The sequence below is a fragment of the Eucyclogobius newberryi genome, unplaced genomic scaffold, assembly GCF_026437365.1.
Source record: "Eucyclogobius newberryi isolate DKJ021-1_F unplaced genomic scaffold, fEucNew1.0.hap1 SCAF_22, whole genome shotgun sequence".
Classification (NCBI taxonomy): domain Eukaryota; kingdom Metazoa; phylum Chordata; class Actinopteri; order Gobiiformes; family Gobiidae; genus Eucyclogobius; species Eucyclogobius newberryi.
Genome location: NW_027315857.1, coordinates 7,089,338 through 7,109,831, shown reverse-complemented (window position 1 = coordinate 7,109,831; position 20,494 = coordinate 7,089,338). Strand labels below are relative to the sequence as shown.

Below are 20,494 nucleotides of genomic sequence, written 5' to 3'. Positions count from 1 at the left end.
GATAATATACGTTTTTGAACATATATTTAAAAAAAAAAAAAAAGTTCATATCAATGGAGAACCACAAAATCACATGATTGGAAGGAATTCTGTTGGAAACACGTGTCAAAGTGCACATTATTCACAAGGGAATTCGGACTGTTGGAGAAACTGTGGCAGCAGGAGGCAAAGCAGTATCATGTGTTCTGGGACTGGATTTCAGAACTATGTATTTGGGCCTCAAAACTTCTGCCGCGGACACAATAAACCGTTACATCTGGAGAATCCTCCTGGCGGCAGTGAAAAACGCCTTCCCAAAAAATGAATGACATCGACGATCATGGACTGGACTAAATGGAAAAAGTTACAATCGAACTTAATTTGAAAAGGGACAAATTTGTCTTGTGCCTTAATGTGCCTTAATTTCTCTTTCTTTATTTGGATGCCGATTGATCTTTATTCATATCTATTGGTCTATCTCTGGTCTTGTTTTATTTATCTGTTTGTTTTTGTATACTTATATTTGAAGATTTTTGAACTGATATTTGAACATTTTAAAATGAAAGACTTTGCATGTAAACTCGCAGTTCTGGAGCGTATGTAGTGCGTTTGTATGACTAAAACTTTGGCAGACTAGTATTAGATTGGTAGAGAAGCCAGAATAAGCAATACTTCACAATTATATTTCTCAAGCAAAGTAGTGGTCCAAGATATTTATAAAAGTAAATACTTATTTTGGGAAACTACTGCTGAAGTAAGAGTAATTGCAATAGTAACTGTCGTAACTGGACGTAGCATCTGATTTATGGAATCACATGTTTATGGAAAAACAACAGTACATTGAACCTCATGTTTTCAAAGAAACACAAATGTTCAAATAATCTAATGCTGTCAACATTAAGCTTTTGTCAAAATAAAACCAAACCAAAACTGGTACACAATCAAATATATTACTCAAGTAGGAGTAAAACTGCTCTGAAGTGTACATCATAAAAAGTTACTCCAGTAAATGTACTTAGGTAAATGCAACTGAGACCTATGCAGACAGTTGCAGGTCTAACACTGACTTTTCTGTACCATTTTATAATAAGCACACCCTCATTTGGCTTAACAAAGTCCTTGTTCACACTTATTTGAGTCTTTGATCATGCTTTTCTGAGGCAGGAATAAGTGTAGTTTTTGTAAAATGTTACTGACTTTTCTTTAGTAATGAAATTATACTCGATCAATGTCTGAAAATGTTGCTTGACCAGTGAAACAATGTTTACAATCTGATGCAGGTCAGGACTGTCTGTTCACTCCATGCATTCACCGCCTTGAGATTATATATATTATCAATGTAAATGTGGAATGAAAGTAAAACAAGTTTGTAACATTGATATAATGTTTTTCCCTTTGTTTTGCAGCATACGCACAGAGATGAGCGACGTCCACCAGAACCTGGGCTACTGCCCCCAGTTTGATGCCATTAATGACCTGCTCACGGGACAGGAACATTTGGAGTTTTACGCCCGCCTCCGAGGGGTACCTGAAAACGAAATTGCCATGGTAACCAAAACTTGCACTGTTCTTCCTAGATTACTACAAATCTGCAATGTTTACACATCATATTTTATAAACGTATAGCTGTTTCCAAGGTGCTGCACTGTAGTTCACACGTAAATAAATGATTCTCTTCTCAGCTCCACCAGTCGTTGATACGATAATGAACTTTGAAAGTGATTAAGAACTACAATAAACAATCATTAAAACAACAAATCCTAAATCAAGTATAAGACAGTAAAATAAATGAAGCATTAACACGGGGTGAAACCCTGTATAACAAAAATAATGTATAGGGTATATTGTAAAGCAGTACTTTGTGACCAAATCAGACAATTGTGAGCTGCTTGCATGTACTAATAAAATATTTGATTGATAGCAAACACGGTAGAAAGAGATGTAAGCGTCAATATGATTGACTGAGTATTGGTGGTTCAATCATGAAGTTCATGCATGTCAATACTAGCATTGTGCCGAAGAGTTTGTAAGAGCCAGGCACTTGTTAGATAGAGTTAAATACCTGAGTAATTCTATCTTATGTGGTTTTAAAACTTGGCAATGTAGCTTTTAGACAAAATGGGACATAAATGTACTTTCACAAAATACCGCTAGATTTTCTCCCCCATCTCTATCAGAATGCCTTTTTAGCTAGAATGCATGTAGGGCAAGTGTGATGTGTGTCCCGGAGTGATGCATAACCTCAATGGGAGAAGCCATACATAATGAAAAATGGCCTGTGTTCGTGAAAGCAGCAGCTGTGGGTTGTGGCTCTGCATTATTCACCCTGCCCGGTGGTGTGGCCAGTGCTACTCCGTCCTGCTCCGCTCTTCTTGCAGCCATGGCAACATCAAACGAGGAAGTGGCTAACGGGATCCAGGGCCCTTAGACCAGCGCCAGGACTTTGATCTTCTCACTGCTGTGCAGTGGGACCCTTTCGCACGCTGCTAGCGTTGGTCTTTGTTTGACTGCAAAGCCTATTGTGATGGGGGGGAAATGTTGCCAAAATGTCTGCCCTGGTGGACGGATATTTGCATAGTAAAACAAATAAAGACATGTCTAATTTGACTAAAGTCCCAGAAGACAGTGTTTGTGGCCAGAGCTGAACATTTGGAGGAGATTACTTTGTTGTTGAACTTGTGAAAAAATGGCTATGTAGAGAAATGTTGGTACTACGTTATAATAATTACACATTGATTAGCCTTAATAAAGCATGAACATAATTAACAGTTTATTAAGAATTATTCAGGCTTAGTAACTACTCGATAAAAGTCTTAGGAGTTAGGGTATTCATGAAATAATTACCAAGCCTGAATCATTGTTAATCATTTGCTAATCTTTGTTCCTGCTTTGCTAAGGCTATTAAACGTGTAGTTATTTTTAAGTGTTGGAGAAAATGTGCATTCAAGGCTGTCTACAACTGTTTCAAGTTAGGAAAAGAGTTGAATATTTCCCAAACTAGTACGAAAAAGAACCAAAGCCATTTTTTTTTAATAATTGGCCAAGTTAGCCCCATTTTGTTTTGTTTTCAGTACCTACTTTCTTTGAACCCATGGACTACTGCCCAGTGTAGGAGCCACTACTGCAGAGTGTGCACACTTATAGTATTATATCATCTGTAGTTGCAGGCATCCGGTACATTGGAGGAAGTATTATCTTTAACATAAGAAGAATCAGCTATTGATTCTTGACTGCACTTTTGACTATGTTTATTTGATAAGGCATAATGCTCAGAAACATTAACCAATTAAGAAACATGTCAAGACCATCCATTATAACTTCTTGACTACACCAATTGTGTGTTACTGGTTACAATTTTTTTCTACTTCTCTTACAAATACACGCAATTATCCAGACTCTCAGCACAATCAAATGAATGTCATCTTTGTCTGTCACTTCCTTTCCAAGGTTGTGTGATTTCTGGTGTGAAAATAGCCGCAGTCAGTTGTTAAGAGCCTACAGTGTTGGCAGCTGTCACATAATGTCCTTGGAACTGGCACAACACAAATACACAGGAGATCAAAGCCAACCATCCATCATACTGACAAAGTATATTATTATTCTGAATGCTGCTTTTGTTCACTGTTAATCGTCTTCAAAGGTGGCCGAGTGGGGAATCCAAAAGCTGGGGCTGGTCAAATATGCCAACAAGACTGCAGGGACATACAGCGGCGGCAACAAGCGCAAACTCTCCACCGCGATGGCTCTGATCGGATGCCCTCCCGTCGTCTTCCTGGTAAGAAACATCTAAGGAGAAGCAGAAACTAGGCAGTGTGTAATAAGGATGTGCAATGTGTAATAATGGTAAAGTACAGATGTGTGTTTAATAGGATTGATATGCTGATTTGGTTTATCGGTAATTGACGATAATATAAACTCTAAAACAATAAAACTGTAGAATGTTTTGTTTTGTTTTTTTAATCTGGCTTTTAAAGTCACATTAACCTTATCTTTTGAGATGAGTTGAGTTTATAAAGCTGGTCCTGTGTTTGAGTAATGGTATTGATTAGAGAATGAAAGTGACTTAAACGTTCTGCTGTTGTTTGGTTTGGTTATGTCATATTTTGATGTTTATTCTGGCAATAATTGTAAGCATTTTTCTTGGTCTTCGGGACTCCTGATGAATTGTCCCAGATTACCTAAAGTTTAGCTTTCTTTTACCGTCATAACTTTAACATTTGGGTGTTTAACAGACTTCCAAGCATGAATATAGTTGCAGTGTTGCAGTCAGACATATGGCTTTCATATTCATGTATGTTGCTATATATGGCCCTTCAACTTAAAGCGTATGAGTCTAATTTGCTGGAGTAAGTTCTTTTTTTTATATTACATATGAGTGGTAAATTCATTCTACTCAATAATTTTAAAATCAAACAGAAAAAAGCTTGAAGTTCACAATGAAAAATCCTCGGCTCCTCAAGGGATTACAAATGCATTAGTTGAAGATTAGAAACGTGCCTATTTCAGGGTCATATTCAGGTCACGGGTTTATTCTTTTAAGGAGGAACTAATTTTACATTTTAAATGTAAGGCACACATAACTGTGTTTTCCCATATTAATGTCCTGTTCATCAGGACTTAAAAGAGAATCCGACAGGCCAGTCTTACTGATGGAAGATTAATGGAGGCATGACTCAGAATTAAATGCTTCATACTGTTTGCTTCAAGAAAAAACATTTTAGTTTGTAGGTAATATTTGCAACTCTGTTGGTTGGACCCAAAAACCTGTGTTAAAAAAAGAATGGCAGGCCGGAGCGTTGTGAGTTCGAATCCGGCTCTTGACAATTCACTGCATGCCTTTCCCCAGTCTCGTCCCCATTTCATGCTGCATTGTGATGTCGGATGGAGCCTATGGGCCAAAAAATAAATAAAATAGACATTTTCACTTCCTAATAAACTAGTGTCGCGCCCTTAGTAAAAGTATGTTTGAGTGCTTCTGTTCTGTTATGATCCCAATGAAGTGAAAACTGAAATTGGAAAATAAAAAGCACCTCAGTTTCCCAAAGTAGACCATCAAAATTCATTGTCATGGTCTCACTTTGTGGCGATATTGACTCAAACCTCCAGTGCACCCCTTTGTGTGCATGGTACAATAGCTGTGGGACTGCACTATTTCGGTCGGCAGGATTTACTGGAGTGGGCCTGGCCGATTCTCATGCTCAGAGGCTGTGGGATAATGTGTTGTCACTTTGTGTGTCAGTTTCAGTTTTGTGTGCTGGCCCGGCACTGCTTTGGGACACTTTGGGCACCGTGGTGACTGTAGAAAAATACCCTGTGGAATTTGTAGGAGTCTGGTGGAGAGGGAGAGGAGCAGGGCTGGAACCACAGCCTGCCAATGGACTGAGTACTGTCATTCTCTAATCGGCCACGGACAGACTGGCCCTGAGGAGGCACAGAAACAGCAAGTCACCACCAAGTGTCTGTCTGGGCACTCTGTGGAGAATGTGGCTCTGCATTTGATGCGCGTATTGGGGTTTTACATTTGAAATAAGAAAAGAAATAGCTAATTTTAGGATGGGCACATTTTGTCTGCGCTATATTGTTTTGTAGTTGGCATTTAAATATATTAGCTGAATCTTATCTCCTCAAATTAGCCTGTATTGTTACTGAAAATATCACTATTAACAATAATTGGCTCGAGCCATTCCATGAAATGGACGAGTCTTTGTTCTTGCCATGTTTCTTATTATTGAGTGTCTGCGTGATGACGCAGACACTATATGTTCTACTGTTTTTTATTGAGTGCTGCTTTAGTCCTGCTTTAGTCCTTCTTTAGACCTGCTTTAGTCCTGCTTTAGTCCTGCTTTAGTCCTTGCTTAATCCAGGGCACCTATATATATATATATATATATATATATATATATATATATATATATATTTATTGATTATTGTAAAGCGTGCAACATCATTGATGAAGTTATTGGGCAGCAGCTCCTCCTGTTAATTCAGAATCCTTTCCTCATCACAGAAGTCAGAGGATTTTCAGCAGGATCTCTACAGCTTGAGCTCATTGATCTGTGGGAAATTACTTTCTGGTTACAGACTGTTTCTGAGAGTGTGTTCCCTGGTCTTACCAAAGTAGCACTGTTCACCTTGACTATGTTTGGATGGACTTACAGCTGTGAGTCAGCTTTTTCCACTATGAACATTGTCAAAAACAAGTACCGTTCTAGGCTCAACAATGAACACCTAGATATGTGCCTGAGAATGGCACTAACTTCCTTCAGACCAAGATTTAAATGACTGGCAGGTCAGCCACATATTTTTCCCCTCCATTCCTTATTAGGAAATGAGAGGTTTTGTCTATAGGAGTTTTTGTTTATAAGAGTTTTTGTTTATAAGAGTTCTTCTATTAAGAGTGTTTTTTTTAAACTTCCTATAAGTTATCTGTCCTTTTCCTCTGTATCTACTGCGTTGCAATAATGAAATTTCCCCATGTGTGGACAATAAAGGATTATCTTATCTTATCCTATGCTCATTTTTTCTCATTAAAGGTCCAGGACCCTATAAGAAAAGTAAAAGAAAAATAATTAAAAGAGAAAAGTTCAGAGAAAAGACTCAGTTTGTATTTCTCCCCCTAAAAAGCCACTTGTTTTCTGAAAATGTGACTTTTTTTTTTTTTTTTTGGTGCTGGGACCTTCTTTTAAGAACAAAGATGAGAGAATGTTAAGTCAATGCTCTGTTTGCACATTTTAGTTTGTATAAGTTATTAAGAGAACAATTAGTTATTATTCTGAAATAAAGGCCTTGAATTTATTTGCCTTGGACGACTTTTATATATGGTAAAAGAGATAGTTATGCTTTTAATTGAATACCCCTGCCCTAGATCTTCTAGCTCTAACTGAAACTTGGGTTCAACCAGATGATTATGTCAGACTAAGTCCACCCCACCCAACCATGTTAACCCGACCCAACCATGTTAACCCCACCCACCCATCTTAACCCCACCCACCCATGTTAACTGTCAGATCTCCAGGAGCACAGAGGTGGTGGTGTGGCAGTGATCTCACACTCAAGCGACTCATGAGCCCTAAAATTAACAATACATTTCACTCATTTGAAAGCCTCATTCTGTCAATCACGTGTCCAAATATGAAAAACCAAAAAGGAGTTTAGTTCATAGTTATCTACCGACCTCCTGGACCCTATTCAGAGTTTTTAACTGAGTTAAGGAAGAGAGATTAGTGATCTCATTCTCTTCCCTCAAAACCCTATATTGTCAGATCATTTCCTAATTACCTTTCAGTTTATTCTTAAAGATTATCCAGCCCCACATATTTAACTTATAATGAACAGGACAATATCTGAAAAAATCTATCTCAAAATTCAATGAAATAATAGAGCCAATATTCAGTGACATGTCATGTGATGCTGCTGAGAACAGCTTTAGTCCCAGGGTAAGTGATCAATTTGTCCACTTGACCATGAACCATGACCCTGAAGTCTGCTCTTCAGCTCCGTTAAAACAAAAGGTCATTAGGCCAAACCGTCCCATGTACAATGAAGAAATGCATTCACATAAACAAAGAATTAGAAAGACAATTTTGTCGCTCCCTCACGGAAGAATCCCTAAAAGCAGGAAAAGCTGCTACTGTCCCATCAGCAGGCTCTGCGTAAGGCCCAAACCAGATACTATTCAAGTTTAATAGAAGTCAACAAAAGTAACTCCAGATTTATTTGTTTGGACCTGTTTTAGACCCATTTTAGACCTGTTTCAATCAATGATATTATTTGTGTTCTGTGTGTTTCTCTGTAGATTTTCAGTGTGTTTTGTGTTGACTTTGAATCCTAATTGTAAAAGTGTCTCAGAGTCACAGAATGAGTAACATTGGTAATACAACGGTGAAGGCAAACGGTATCATCTTTACTCTGGAACTTTGAAATCAACAAAGTCATTGTACAAAAGGCCCCATAATGTCTTTGTTTCCATGCACTTGTAGTTAGTGGGGTGTCCAGTAGGGGGCGCTCCAGTCTTTGCATGATTCGTGCTTTATGACATCACTGTGCTTTATGACATCACTGTGCTTTGTAACATCACTGTGCTTCATGACATCACTGTGATGTCATAAAGCACAATGCTGTATGACATCACTGTGCTTTAGGTATATAAGCGCTTATATCACTCTTTAGTTTAATTTGTGCCGAAGTCAAACTCTCAGTCGCTCTGATCCAGGAAAGATGGCACAGAAAGCACTCGACCAAGAAGCCTTCTTTTGTCCCGTGTGTTTGGATCTACTGAAGGATCCAGTGACTATTCCCTGTGGACACAGCTACTGCAGGACCTGTGTCCAACGCCACTGGGACCAAGAGGGGGGGAGGCCGCAACACCACTGGGACCAAGAGGAGGAGGAGCAACACCACCGGGACCATGAGGAGGAGGAGGAGGAGCAACACCACCGGGACCAAGAGGATGAGAAGCAGCTCTACAGCTGTCCCGAGTGTCGCCAAAGCTTCAGCCCCAGGCCTGTCCTGGGCAAAAACATCATGTTAGCAGGTTTAGTAGAACAGCTGAAGAAGACCGCTGCTGACCGCTGCTATGCCGGACCTCAGGATGTGTCCTGTGATGTGTGCACTGGGAGGAAGCTGAAAGCTGTCCAGTCCAATCACACCAGACTGTATTTGTCTGATGGAAACAGAAAAGTAACAGCTGTGAGAGAAGACCAGAGTTTTCCTTATCATCCAGACAGATTCAGTCACATGTATCAGGTCCTGAGCAGAGAGAGTCTGAGGGGCCGCTGTTACTGGGAGGTGGAGTGGGGTGTTTGCTTTTATCGCTGTTACATATAGAAATATTCAGAGAAAAGGAGATTATAAATGTGGATTTGGAGTCAATGATAAATCCTGGGTCTTAAACAAAACCCATCATTTTTTTTATGTTTAACTCAGTCCGGTCCAAGGTCTCAGGTCCGGTCTCAGTTCCGGTCTCGTCCAGAATCGGGGTTTACCTGGACCACAGTGCAGGGGTTTTGGAGTTTTACAGCGTCTTTGAAAGTTCCATGCGCCTCCTCCACAGAGTCCAGACCACTTTCACTAGACCTCTCTACGCTGGAGTCCAGATTTATTATACTAGAGCTACTGCACATTTCCCTAAACTCAAATAACAGCTTTTGTTCTCCACAATTTTGGATCAAATTTTGTGCCTTTTATTTCTAACTAATTAGATAAAGGTTTAAAAGATACTGTTTTAACAAACTTAATTTGAATCTGTTTCAGTTCAAATGTTATTCCTGGTGTGATGTAACTGTATTTGACTCTTTGTCAGAATGTAAAAAGTGATTTTCTTATTTCATCTAAAACTGCACCAATGATATTATTTGTGTTCTAACATCTCTGTAGATTTTCAGTGTGTTTTGTGTTGACTTTGAATCCTAATTGTAAAACTGGAACTTTGAAACCAACAATAAAGTCATTGTACAAAAAGCCCCATTACTCCTTTGTTTCCATGCACTTGTAGTTAGTTGTTGTTGTTGTTGTTGTTGTTTTATGGCGGTTGGCATCCAAGTGTTGCATTACCGCCAGACTTTATTCCTCAGACTTTGTCGTAGTCCTCAGACTCTGTCGTAGTCCGTAAAAGTACTCCTTCCATTGCTTTGGTGTTACAAAGCCCATGAGGTCATGATATGTCTTTGTGACTAGAATAGTTGTTGTTGTTTCAGACAACAACCGGCTTTATTCCAGGGAGACTCTTCTTCATCTTCCTCTCCTTCTTTGACGTTCGGTGCTTCCACCGTACAGCTTTATTCTTTAGGCTTCATTCTACAGGCTTTAATATTTCCACTGATGGTGCTGCTTGGTAGCCGTGCGTCTACGAGACTGGACGAGGACAGGAGACCACCCCCACCCCCATCTCGTCACTCTGATCACTCTGACTCCCCAAAAGCAGACCCCCATCACTCCGACTCCCATTTAGCGCCTTTAGCCTGTTTTCTATATCTGCCCAATCAAGCTCCTTTGTTCCAAGGAATCTCCCTGCAGCTTTAGCAATGATCCTGATCCTTTCAGTTCTGCTTTGAGTCTGAGCAGCACAGTTTACAACATCCACCATAAAGAGTACAAAATCCTCTCTATCCACAACCAGGGTATTCTCATTAATTCTGGAACCTGCACACTTGGGACCTCCACTCTTGAAACCTTCACACTTCTTGGGAGCCACGCTGGCCTTTCTCATTTCGCCCTGGTGACGTCCAGTAGGGGACGCTCCAGTCTTTGCATGATGGTGCTTAATGACGTCACATGTGCTTTGAAGATAGAGGAATATAAACGGCGGTACGAGTCCGCCAGGTTTGGATTACGAATCAGAAAGAGGTCTGTGTGTACCTGTGTGTAATGACAGAGGTAAGGTTTAAGTTACTGATGCTGATAATGTATTAATACAATCATGAATGGTTTAACAGTTTGTTGTTTTAATAGTTTACTCCAACTCCAGTTGTACGAGTGCACAGAAAGGCAAGACAGGGTCTTCTCTGGATTATCTACAGAACAACAAATGTATGACCACACTGGTAGAACTTCACTATAAGGTCTTAAGCAGGCCACGAACCTGAAACCAGGTGGGTGTAACACACGGCTCAGCTAGGGCTTGGACAGAGAGGCTTGACGCCGCAGGTAGCCGCCCGGTCAACAGCACCCCGTACATCCCGGAGGTCGCACACCACGCGGGCCCATGGTAGCACCGAGGCACACTAAACCACAGCACAGAAACCGCTCTAGTTCAGCGTTTGACACCATCAACCACAACGTTCTACTGCAGAGGTTAGAATGTGATGTAGGTGTCCATACTTCCCAACTGTCCCGATTTAGTCGGGAGTCTCCCGATTTGGGGCCTAAATCTCCCGATTTGAAGATATTTCAAATCCTTAATATAATCCTTAATATCCTTAATTTTGGTGGCCATGTTTGTTGAGATTACGCTGAATGATGGGTGTGTTTCCATTCCAGAATGCAAATTGCGAAGTAAAAGTGTGCAGGTCGTATTTAATATGAAATCGACATCATGATGAACGACATCATGATGAACTAATACCTGGTAGTTATTTATTGTCCATTGTCTTTGTATTTATTGTTCAGTGTTATGTTTGTGTTGCACCGAACTGCCAGGACAAGTTCCTATATCTGTGAATCCTGTTCATTGATAAATGGCAATAAACTTATTCTGATTCTGTTTCTGATTCTGACGTGAGTGGTGCCGAAATTAGTGGCGCCGACAATGACAAACCGATGAAAAAAAAAGAAATACAGGTGTAGGTTCAACACTGCATGTTCAATACAGGAAGATATTGAGGAGTGAAAAGGGGGACGGATATGCATTCTGCAAGTCCTGTGGCTCGCATTTCAGTGTTTTGGTTCATATTCATTTGTTTTTATCTCTTAATTCTGATGAGATTTGAAATCTCCATCTTGGGGGGGCAATCTCCCGCTTTTTTATGCGTTATCAGGGGATGATAGATAAGTTGGGAAGTATGGATGTCGGAGGAACAGCCCTCAGCTGGTTTAAATCCCATTTATCTGGGTACCAATTTGTTAATGTAAACCAGAGCTCCTCACCTTGCTCCAAAGTAACTTACGGTGAGTCACAGGGATCAATATTCTGTTTACTCTTTATATGCTGCCGTTAGGTAACATTATCAGAAAGCATGGCATTAACGTCCACTGGTACGTGGATGACACACAGCTGTATTTATCAATGAAACCTGATCAGAGCGATCAAGTAGACAGACTTAGTGCAATATAGCCAAAATCAGAAAAATCCTGCCTAAAGCGACGCTGAAAAACGTATCCATGCATTCGTAATGTCTAGATTAGACTACTAACTTCTTGCTCGCAGCTTTTCCTAAAAGTTCTATAAAAAGCTTTCAATTGGTTATTTTTCTTCTTTGGTGTTTTATGGCGGCTGGTATCCAAGTGTTACATTACCGCCAGACTTTAAGAAGAGAGCACATTACGCTGGTGCTCGAGTCTATTCACTGGCTCCTGTTAAACTCCTCCTCCTGACCTACAAAGCCATAAATGACATGGCCCCATCCTACCTCAAAGATGCTATAGATCCATATCATCCAAACAGAGCTCTTCGCTCTCAAAATGCTGGACTTCTGGTGGTCCCAAGAGTCTCTAAAAGCACAGTAGGAGGTAGAGCGTTTAGCTCCCAAGCTCATGTGTTAAGGAATCAGCTGCTGTCCATGTTAAAGAGGCCGACATAGACTCTTCATTTAAGTCCAGGCTTAAAACGTTCATCTTTTAAATCGCTTATGGTCAGGCCAGTTAGAAACAGAAATATAAACCCACAGTTTCAGTTACGCTGCCCTAGGAGCAACTATGCTGGGGGAAGTATGGCAGCTTGAGCACTATTCTAAGATAAGATAAGATTTTTTGTATTTTTCCCACAATGCACAAATTCCAGTGTTGTAACATAAAGTAGCGGCTTTAATTTTTACTTTAATTTTTACTTTACTCTACTTTATGTCACTGACACAAAACCCTAATATCGGCAAAATCCTTTTCTACGCTTACAATATAATAAAAACATCAGCTGCAATAAATAAATAGCAAAATTAAACACTCTCTACAGCTCAACTCTTATCACAATAAAAAACAAATAACTTGGATTCAGACTGTAACTATTGAACAAAGTCGATATAATATTGTGTAAGTATTGTGACAGGCCTACACAGCGGACTGAAAGACAATCCGCATTTGTGTTGAATCAATGAGTGAGACACTAATCGAACACTGTTTGATTTTGTTCTACATGATAGATGACCAATGAGTTTTCCGTGTGTCACTGAAATAAATAAGCCTGATGGTACGACTCTGTCTGAGTTTATCCTGAACACAGGAGGTGTTCAAATCTTCTGTATCCATGGGTTTATCCATGGGTTTATCCATGGCATGGGTCCATGGGTAGGCATAAGGATTCCTTTTGATTTGAAGGATTTGGCCTGGCAATGTCTTTTATTCTCAGTGTTTGGACGTGCTACAAAGGAGTTACAGAAATATTTTGCATTAATCAGTAACACAGTAATGGGTGTATTTACGGCCAGGCGTCATTAGCCAATATAGGCCTGTACAATTAAACATTCATAACTCTAGTTTTATAAATGTATAATTGTGTTTCAGCACTAAAACATTTCAGATGTTTTTATCAGTTCAGCAGGAACACTGCTGTGGGTGAGGGTCTATAAAGGCTTTACTTTTGAATATAGTAGGTTAGGGTTAGGCTGTCCCTGCCTTTGCTGAAGCTCTTGTTCCTTTCCTCAAATTTTACCGCGCTCCTTCTGTCTGCGTGCCTTTATATAACTATTTTCAGTCAAACTGAAATAAACAAAGTATGATGGCTAAAATGTACTTTGCTGACAAATAGACCAAAACTCTTTACTTATCTATTATATTTTCTTTTCCAGGATGAACCAACTACAGGAATGGACCCTAAAGCGCGCCGCTTCTTGTGGGACTGCATCCTTAGCGTTATTAAGGAGGGCCGCTCTGTCATTCTCACTTCTCACAGGTATTTATTGTTTTCATTGTCCCATCTTGAGTTCAATCGAGTCCAGACGTTACTCAAAGAGGTGGAACAAAACATTGCGGTTTGAGCAGCACATTTAGTGATTATAATTGATTTTGTTTCCACTTTAGCTCACAAGTATTGTTTCCTGTGTGGCAGGTAATATTGTCAGCCACAAGCTCAGTAGTTGGTATAAAGATTTCATGAAGCACAGCGGCATATTGACTGATAGGAGCTTATTCTTTTCTAAAACAGAGCGTGTCGATATGTTTGCTGGAGCCTTTTCATTAGTGAGACTTCCCGGAGCAAGCTGAAGTTGTCTTAAGTTGTGCAGTGGACTATTTCTGAGGGAAAATATATGCCTGTTTTACTCAAAGCTCACTGCGAGTCAATAGAGAACAGTTAACAGTTATTTCTGCCTGTTTTATGACCTTCCGCAGAGGTTAGGTTGAGTTATTATAATCTTTTGAACAGAAAGATGACTCTAAAAGTTAGATTTTGATGGAATTTTAAGAAAACTTTTGCATTTGTAACAGGATATAGGATATTTGGGCTTTCACAATTACACTGAATCCAGCCAGAACAATGTGATTATATTATTAGTTATAATCAAATTGATATTGCATTTTCTAAATTTGTTAGTAACCCATTGTCCTCTTTATATAATTGGAAGTACATTTTTAGACATGTAAATTGATTTAGCTGTTAAATCATAAGCGCACCCCTGCAGACAACGTAAATAATCTCCCTTGGATGTTGGACCTCGGATCCCGGAGTGACGTTTTCTCAATGTTTCTCAATGTGTTTAATGTCGTCATTTCAAGTAATTACAAGTTTATTGCAGTAACGACTCAGTCAAATCAGCCAAAATGCAGGACAAGTTAAGTTACAATTCCAGTTTATAAAACAATGTTTGAGAATGAATTCCTGTTTGCATTAGGTCTTTATAGACATTTGCAACATTAGCATAATGACACATAACAGCGTGTTTATAACTGCAGAAGCTCAGAGGCCGCACAGGAGCATGTTCACACACAGTGCGTGGACAGTGGAGAGAAACTAAAGGGAAAATAAAATACTATCACTAATCAGTGTTGGGAAAGTTCACTTTCTACATGAACTAGTTCAGTTCATAGTTCATACATTTTAAAATGAACTAGTTCAGTTCATAGTTCATAATTCAAAATTTTAACTAAGTTCACAACTCCAAAAATGAACTAGTTCAGTTCTTTTTTTCAATATTATGCAATAATTGTTCTAAATTATTTCCACAGCCCATATACAACCACAGGCAGCAATTATTCTATTAGTTTATTGCTGAAAATATGTGTCAGATTTCATCTTCAAATCCAATTTTTAATCTTTACACAACCAGGATTTACATTCACATTGAAGGGAAAGCCTGCTGTCCATTCAGTCAACACTAGCAGCAGTTGCAGCTTTCAGCCCCACAGTATATTCTCAAAAACATGAGGGAAAACTTGCTGGGCAAAGTTTGCACAGAAATGTTAGATTGTTCCCATCCTCACCGACCTTATCATAAAACTCACGTAAATGGTCGTAGCAGGGCGATCGTTGCTGCTCTGTTGACTACAAGTTGCGGTCGCGTCCATGCTGCTTTTTGTTTTGATGCGCATGCGCAGCGTGGTTTCGACACGCAAAATCTTTGTCTGCGCTATCGGCCTCTACAACTTCAGAGGTCTCACACTTGCCAGACATAGGCTCTTTTTGGGCAACATAACAGTGTGTTTTTCGCCCTGAAGTCTCTAGAAATCTGACACCTTATTGAATGAAAATGAAAAGAACGATTTTTGCCGTTCACAGACACCAGAATGAACGCGTTCACAGTTTCGTTCTTCAGCAGTAATACCATTCGTTCAGTTCACGTTCACCAAAATTATGAACGCGTTCATGAACTTTTGTTCAATGAACGCGTTCAGGTACAACACTGTCACTAATGAAGGCCCAGCAGACGGATGTACTTCCTGTGACAGCTGAGGAATGCCAAGCTGCCAGCGCAGATGATGGTACAGTTCACCCTGGAGAGACTCAGACACAGAAAGCATAAAAGATGTTTTAGCGAACTTTATTGCAAAGTTTATTTGGCGCTCAGACCCTGGTGGAAGGCGTAGCGATCATGGGCACTCCATGATCTGATTGAATTAGATACCTTCCCCCCGGGCCTGGAGACTGGTGGTGGTAGATGTGGAGAAAAGGTAGAGAGGATGAGGGGAATGTAGAGGAGGAGCAAGGGAGGTGCTGGGTCGCAGTACGGTTTGAAGCGGCCGAGCCATTTGCTTGGGGGCTTAAATGCGACCGCCTGAGCGCTGATTGGGAGCGGGAAGGAGTAACTTGAGAACGTTGATTGAGGATGAGGAGCAGGTGCGAGGGGCGATGACGCAGACGTCCCTTGTCCTTACACCCTCCCTTCTTGGCCAGGAAAAACTAAAAAACTGTCATGGAATTAGACATACACCGATGCTATTCCTTTACAAGCCGAGAACACAATTCAACTTAGAATATGAAACGACACAGAATTATCAGACATTTGCATGGCAAGCTTGGGAGAAAACGCCGGGACGGGGTCACGCAGGCTGTTGTAAGCAGCCTACGTGACCCTCCTGCGTCTCACAACGTTTTTTCTAATGCTGGTTGGTTTTATTAGATATTCTGGAATAGGCGGGTCACATTTCTCATTGGTCAGCTTCACATCAAGGCACTTGTTTTTTCTCCCTTAGAGATAAGCATGAGTAATGTTTACCCAAACCCCATGGGCTATTACACCCCCTCCCTGGGGCAACATTCTTTCACCACCTTCACAAACAAATGATAAGATAAGATAAGATAAGATATTCCTTTATTGTCCCACATGGGGAAATTTCATTGGTGCAATGCAGGTAGATACAGAGGTAGATACAGAAGAACAGATCACTTATAGGAAGTCTGAAAAACACTTTCAGTAGAAGATCTCCTATAAATAAATAAAAACTCCCATAGACAAATAAATACATAAATACCATTGCATGTGATCCCGACAGTAATTCCACATGAATATGTGTCACGACAGCACATAGATTGCACATGAATTTCACAGTAATTGCACATGAATTGCACATGAATTCCAACAGCAATTGCACATACGACAGAATTGCACATCAGTATTAGGTTAGGTCAGTATTGCGACGGGATAACGTGACGATCTCCGGGTAAGACGACTGTTCTCCGCAGTTTCATGAGTTCCTCCTTTGTGGAAACGCGGTACGGCACCGGGCGGGGGGCGGGGCCGGAGCCGGGGGGCGGGGCCGGAGCCGGGGGACTCAGAGCCAAGACACATCGCAACGACACGACGAAAACACTCAATCCAGCCGAATAAAGTCAAAACAAGTTAATTTAAAGCGATTCCAGTGCGTGTCCCGATCGTTCGTGAAGTTCCTCTTTCATATAAACGTGTAAATAAACGTGTACCGACGACACGCCGTACTTTAGCGCGGCCGGAGGGCGCGGGGGGGGGCTGGTGGGCTCGCTCGGAGCTAGCTCACGTCACAACAACACAACGAACGCAACGAAAAACGCTCAAATCCAGCCGAAAAAAGTCAAAAACAGTTGAATTAAAAAACTATTCCACCGCGTGTCCCTATCGTACAGTAAAATAGAAAAAATATACTAACTATATTTACAAAATATAGGAGATAAAGCACAATAAGTGTGAGAAAGAAGAGAGAGCGTTTACACCGGGCTGCCAGCTGTACCAGCGCCTTAATATGCGCTGTAAATGCTGTCACACACCCGTTTTTCTCTTAGACTAATGATGCAGATAATATATCACTATTATGCAGATAAAATACATCACAGAAATATAATCATATATTCACATTTTATCACAAAAACCTCTTTGGGGAAAAAAAAGAAACCTGGAAGAGTCCATGGTGAAGGAGGGATCTGACTCTCACAGACGGACAAGCGGACGCCCGCTTGAGTGCGTTGATGGAGCTGGGGAGAGGTGTCCTTCCATGGTGGCCGACGCAGATTTAAGTTAGGTCTTCCAGGTGAACTTACGCAGGCTTCATTTCTACACGGCCATCATTGAGTCCATCTTCACCTCCTCCATCACCCATCACCGTGTGATATGCTGGAGCCACAGCCAGGGACAAACAGAGACTACAGCATATTGTGTGCTCTGCTGAGAAGGTGATCGGCTGCGGACTTACATTTCTGCAGGACCTGTACGTCTCCAGGGCTCTGGGACGAACAGGTCGGATCACAGCCGTTGGACTCATGAACACTTCTGAAACACTGTCACTTAACGTCACGTCAACCTTAATTTAATCACTCACTGCACTGTTCACTTTCTGAATTACATCTGTAAATTTAACTGTAAATGTTGTGTAAATAGTAAGCCTAGTTTTATACTATAGTAGATTTTAAATATTTTTCTTTAATGCATGCCCTTTTTGATTTTATATATGTTGTTTTATTATTGTTCATTGTTTTATGTTGCACCGAATCACCAAAGCAAGTTCTTATGTTTGTGAATATTGTTCATTGGCAATGAACCTTTTATGATTCTGATTCTGAAGCTCTCGGGTGTTTATCTTTTCACAGACATTTTCTGAGAGAGTTTCCAAACGGGAGTTCCAAGTTAGAAGCGTATTCCTGTGAACATTTACAAGTCGGAAGATCTGAGCTCCGAGGATGAAATGAACGCCCTATACTCTTCGCGCCTTTTCTGCCTTCAGAATAGATAAAACTCTTTGTTGTGTTGTCCATGCTGTGTCCAATCGTCCATGGCATGACCAGGTGGTAGCGTTTTGTTAAGAGGCACATTCTCCGGGTTTTACAAAGTCATAATCCTAATTACACCATTCCTCAGAAAGGCTTCACAGGTTTTCGGCCCAGCCACAGATGACTCCTGCTTTCGGACCAGTGGGGGGAAAAAAAGAGATAATAAGAGCTACAGATGGTGCTGCTCTTTTTCTGCAATTGCCAGATCAGTTGTCCATTTACAGTGTCAAAATAACACATTGTTTAATCGTGAGGACATCTGTTTTGAGGTACTTAAAATCTCAACAATCTATTTATTTTCCCTTATAGTATGGAGGAGTGCGAGGCGTTATGCACACGTATGGCCATCATGGTAAATGGACGCTTCAAGTGCCTCGGGAGCATCCAGCATCTGAAGAACAGGTAAGAGCCCTTCTTCTGTAAATGTGTTATGCCACTTTGACATACCTGGAGTGGACTAGGATCAAAGAACCCACTGACTCACCCTGAGGAAGTATGACGTGGATGCTGTATGTTCAAACACTTCCTGGAAACATAATGTGAAAATCTAACGTGAGATGTTATTGCACATGTTTTAGAGCGCTCTGATCAGCAGTCTTTATGATATTGTTTTAGTGGACGATGTGCCCAAGACATCTTTTCAACAAAAAAGCGTGCCGCCACTCAAAAAAAGGTTGAAAAACACCACTTGTATTGTTTGATTGATTGGTTTGTTAGCCATATAAAGCAATTTGTGGTCAGGTTTCTTCACAAAATGTCAACTGGGTCATTGAATACTGCATTTGCTTATGTCTGTATCCCTTGCAAAATGGTTAATTACATATGTTCGGTAGCAACACGAGTTCTGGACAAATGACTTTCCACTACTTTCTCCTTCTAGCTCAGACGGGCGTGATGGACAACTTGCCTGTCTCTGTTAACTTCAATTGATTGTGGTTTGTCTATCAAGTTCAATACCTTAAACTCAGTGTCAGCCTCACTGCCATTTAGGTGCTCAATGACTGCTGTGTTGCATTGACTTCAGGAGGTCCACATGGTAATGGCAAGAATGTTACACAGATTGGTACAGAATGAAACGGCAATTGGATTTTTGGTGCAAGTCAGTTTAAAGGTGACTTATGTAACCTCTTGTCTCCATGTATATGTTACAGCTTTTCGATGCCATGACATTAAACTCCTCTACCTTGCTTTTATTCAGCAGATTATTTCCAGTTAGATTTACCGGTATGTTAAATGAGTTTTTAAGATGATAAATACTATACTTGGCTTTCATTCATCAAGTATTGTGACGCTAAAGAGTGATAAATATAAACCTTTTTGATTTATTTGGGCGAATGTATCTCTACGTACGTTATGCAGCAACATGGTGGATTTGGTCAATGTTTGTTTCTTTTTTCCTGCTGAAAAACATCTGGAAATCATACACGCATCGCTTACTTTTGTGGCTTATTACATGAAATTGTTTACAACCGCATGCCTCTTATCTCCTCTAGTTCTGCTTCAAGTTCTTTCCAAATAATCCAAATTATTCATACAGAATAGTCAAGAATTTTTTTTCAAAGTCTGAAGAGATTCTACTTTTCCATGTTAATTTTGCTTACCCATTGGATTTCACTTAATGAACCCAGTTAAGGCTCATTTATTAGCTTAAGATTGTCTCGGGATAATCTCATCAATACAACTCCATTGATCCTGCGCCGACAGATCAATTTATAAGGCAAATGTGGTAGCGCAGGTCTGCTGGTCCTTAGATTAGCGGCCCCGACGTATTGCTATTACCTCCATTTTCGTTGTACACCCATAAATTCTCCTTCATCCATCCACATCCTCCCACACACTCCCACATAGCATGAGCTGGCCCCCTCTATGTCGCCACCGCCCTCCTCTAATATTCATTGCATTACATTGCGGTCGATCCATTACCTCAGGTGCAGTGCGCCGACACTATTAGCACTCTATTGTGTGATCCCGAACACAGAGAAGGACGATTTGCACACGGGCAGAAGAGACACACATCAACGTAAGGGTACGATAGCGACAAGAGAGAGATCAATACGCCAGGGAAGCGGGATGGGCCGGACCGTTTTTTCCGATGCAGCAGGGTGGGGGTTAGGGGGAAAGGCTCAAAATGGCAAAGAGAGGGCAGAGGTGTCAAGGGTATTTCCAATCAGGAGTGGTAATGTGTGCTATCATTGG

General features: G+C 40.6%; 1 protein-coding gene across 1 annotated transcript in view; it reads left to right on the top strand.

Annotated features, from left to right (window-relative positions):
• Positions 1–20,494, top strand: part of LOC140371373 (phospholipid-transporting ATPase ABCA1-like) — a 207,165-nt gene that overhangs the window by 154,570 nt on the left and 32,101 nt on the right. The window contains exons 43-46 of the mRNA XM_072458485.1: positions 1,386–1,527; positions 3,620–3,754; positions 13,416–13,519; positions 18,608–18,700. Coding sequence (XP_072314586.1) covers positions 1,386–1,527; positions 3,620–3,754; positions 13,416–13,519; positions 18,608–18,700 — 474 coding nt within the window. The remainder of the gene's footprint in view (positions 1–1,385; positions 1,528–3,619; positions 3,755–13,415; positions 13,520–18,607; positions 18,701–20,494) is intronic.